This window comes from Penaeus monodon, chromosome 19, assembly GCF_015228065.2.
Source record: "Penaeus monodon isolate SGIC_2016 chromosome 19, NSTDA_Pmon_1, whole genome shotgun sequence".
In the NCBI taxonomy this organism is placed as follows: domain Eukaryota; kingdom Metazoa; phylum Arthropoda; class Malacostraca; order Decapoda; family Penaeidae; genus Penaeus; species Penaeus monodon.
Window position 1 is genome coordinate 47,521,281 of NC_051404.1, and position 1,277 is coordinate 47,522,557.

Sequence of the window (1,277 nt, forward strand, 5' to 3'; positions counted from 1 at the left end):
AACAGAATACTGGCAGTATTAATATATCAGTCACACCTCCTCTCTTTTTATCTAGCCGTGGACATAATACTCTAAAATGTCACGCAAAAGCAAGACCTACTTACACCTTCTTAACACCTAAACTGACACCTAAAACACCCAACCGAAAAAAAAACTTACTAACTCCGGCAAAATCGTCCTCATTTCCCTGATATCTTATTAACTCCCCTGATATCTTGCTAACTCCCCTGGTATCTTGCTATTTCCCTTCAAAATCTCACTAACTCCCTTGAAATCTTACTAACTCCCCTGGTATCTTACTAACTAATCCCTGGTACTTACTAAACTCCCCTGGTAATCTTACTAACCCCCTGGTATCTATTCTCCTACTCTATCTTACTAACTCCCCTGATCTTACTAACCTCTGGTTCTACTAACTCCCTGGTATCTTACTAACTCCCGGTATCTTACTACTCCCTGGTATTTCTAACTCCCCTGTTCTACTACTCTCCCTGGTATCTACTAATCCCGGACTACTAACGCCCTGGATCTAATAACTCCATGGTATCTTACTAACTCCTGGTTTACTACTCCCTGGTATTACTATCTCCCTGGTATCTTACTATCCTGGTTTAGTACTCCCTGGTATCTACTAACTCCCCTGGTATCTTACTAACTCCCCGGATCTTACTAACACCCTGGTATCTTATAACTCCGGTATACTAACTCCCTGGTATCTTACTATCTCCCTGGTATCTTACTAATCCCTGGTATCTTACTAAACTCCCTGGTATCTTACTAACTCCCCCTGGTATCTTACTAACTCCCCTGGTATCTTACTAACTCCCCTGGTATCTTACTAACTCCCCTGGTATCTTACTAACTCCCCTGGTATCTCGCTTGAAATCTTACTAACTCCCCTTGACGTCTTACTAACACCCTCCTAATCTTACTGACTCCCTCGAAATCTAACTTTTTCCCTTGAAACATTCGTAACATCCTCTAAATGCCATTCGTGACACCTGAAAAGCTCACCCTCAAGGAAAAACTCAGTAACGCCCCTGATATCTTCCGAACTCAACTGACACCCAACCAAAACACGAGCATCTTGCCCCTACCGAGGTCAAGGGTATCGCTGCTCTGCCAAGTCTTCTCGCTCGTGAATCCCGACGGAGTAACACTACTGACTGAGACGTGGTATGTCGTGCACGCCAGGAGGCCAGACAGTGTGTACCTGCTGTCGTAAACCTCGTCGCACGTGAGACCCACCTCCTGCAGGACGTCGGGGGGGGGGGGGG

The 1,277-nt window shown here is 45.2% G+C and overlaps 1 protein-coding gene across 1 annotated transcript in view; it reads right to left on the minus strand.

The window, feature by feature from the left end:
- Positions 1-1,277, minus strand: part of LOC119585275 (von Willebrand factor A domain-containing protein 7-like) — a 14,144-nt gene that overhangs the window by 1,293 nt on the left and 11,574 nt on the right. The window contains exon 25 of the mRNA XM_037933949.1: positions 1,098-1,251. Within this exon, the coding sequence (XP_037789877.1) occupies positions 1,098-1,251 (154 nt within the window). The remainder of the gene's footprint in view (positions 1-1,097; positions 1,252-1,277) is intronic.